Source organism: Colletotrichum abscissum (assembly GCF_030869225.1).
Source record: "Colletotrichum abscissum strain IMI 504890 chromosome Unknown Scaffold_315.1, whole genome shotgun sequence".
In the NCBI taxonomy this organism is placed as follows: Eukaryota; Fungi; Ascomycota; class Sordariomycetes; order Glomerellales; family Glomerellaceae; genus Colletotrichum; species Colletotrichum abscissum.
Window position 1 is genome coordinate 554 of NW_026850227.1, and position 1589 is coordinate 2142.

The window sequence follows — 1589 nt, forward strand, 5'->3', positions numbered from 1 at the left end:
TCGAGCTACTTGCTACACCAACTGGCTAGGCTACGCGTGCTTCAACAACATGTGCCAACGTAGTCGATCAATTGTGTTAGTAGAGGAAAGCCTGCATCGTTTGGCGACATGTGCGCGTATAACTATGGCTCTCGCCACGTCTCAAAGTCTCAAACCTCTTGTGAATGAGGACCAAGAATCGCATCATCGCCTCATACACACAACTATTTCGAGCATCGACACTCTTTGACATCTAGCAATGTCACTCAATCTTTCCTGGCCAGCCGCGACCATGCGCGCAGTTGTTTACCATGGCACGCCTTTCGAAATGATGGTTCAAGATGTCGCCAAGCCAGCCATCCTGAAAGAGACGGATGTCGTTGTGCGGGTGACCACGGCGGCCGTATGCGGATCCGACTTGCACATCTACCGCGGCTACATGGGCGGTGCGGTGCCGTGGGCCATGGGCCACGAGGCCGTCGGCTACATCTCGGAGATCGGCGACGCCGTGTCCTCCTTCGCCGTCGGAGACTATGTCATCATTCCCGACACCGTGTCTGAGGATCATCTGGAGATGGTGCCGAGGTCGAAGGAATACTTTGGTTTCGGGAACAGTGAAATGGGTCTCGGTGGGCTTCAAGGTTGGAGCAATCCTGTTGAATGGACCTGCCGTGCGTGGTGGACAATGTGCTGACTACGAGACGCATAGCTGAATACGCGAGGGTCCCTTTCGCTGAGGCCAACCTGATCCCCATCCCGTTGACTCATGAAACCGCCAACTCGACGATCGAGCGCGACTACCTGACCGTTTCGGACATCTTCGCTACGGGATGGGCCGGCATCGACTACACCGGATTCGAACCCGGCGATTCCGTCGCCGTTTTCGGGGCGGGTCCCGTTGGGCTGCTGTCTGCCTACTCGGCTATTCTGCGTGGAGCGTCCAAGGTCTACGTCGTCGACCATGTGAAAGAACGCCTTGCTCTCGCCGCTTCCATCGGCGCCATCCCGATCAACTTTGCTGACGAAGACCCCGTCGCCCAGATTCTGGCTCGCGAGCCGGACGGGGTCATGCGCACTGTAGACTGTGTCGGCATGGAGGCGTTGAACTCGAGCCTCGAGATGGACGAGAGCATTATCACACGACAGATGATTGAGGTGGCGCATTTCAAAGGAGGCATGGGCCAATTGGGCGTGTATAGTTCACAGGTCGATTCGCCTGGCGCACCGTACGGCAGCGACATCTCGCCCACGATTCCCTTCCCCGTCTCGTCCTTCTTCGCCAAGGGCTTGAGTTTCCGAACAGGAGCCGTTGATCCGAAGCCGTACGCTCCGCAGCTGATTGACCTTATCAACAGCGGCAAAGCCCACCCAAGCTTTGTGATCAGCGCAGTTATTGGCATCGAGGACGCACCAGAGTATTACAAACGCTTCAATGAAAAGAAGGAAACCAAGGTAGCCATCCGCTTTCCGGAGTAGGACGGCTTAATTGCACGAGGCTTTCGGTCTGTATATAGAGGAAACTGCGGCAGTCTAAGTAATACATACGAATTCCTCCCCATATCCCGGCTCGGAGTTTTGGAATCATGTCTCAATACAACAAAAGCATACAT

At 55.4% G+C, this 1589-nt stretch overlaps 1 protein-coding gene across 1 annotated transcript; it reads left to right on the forward strand.

Annotated features, from left to right (window-relative positions):
- Window positions 1-238: 238 nt before the first annotated feature.
- CABS01_17082 (alcohol dehydrogenase GroES-like domain-containing protein) lies at window positions 239-1455 on the forward strand (the record flags this gene model as incomplete). Its single annotated transcript, XM_060550409.1, has 2 exons — window positions 239-608; window positions 689-1455. The coding sequence occupies 2 exons, from the start codon at window positions 239-241 to the stop codon at window positions 1453-1455; spliced, it is 1137 nt and encodes a 378-aa protein (XP_060397495.1).
- Window positions 1456-1589: the final 134 nt, after the last annotated feature.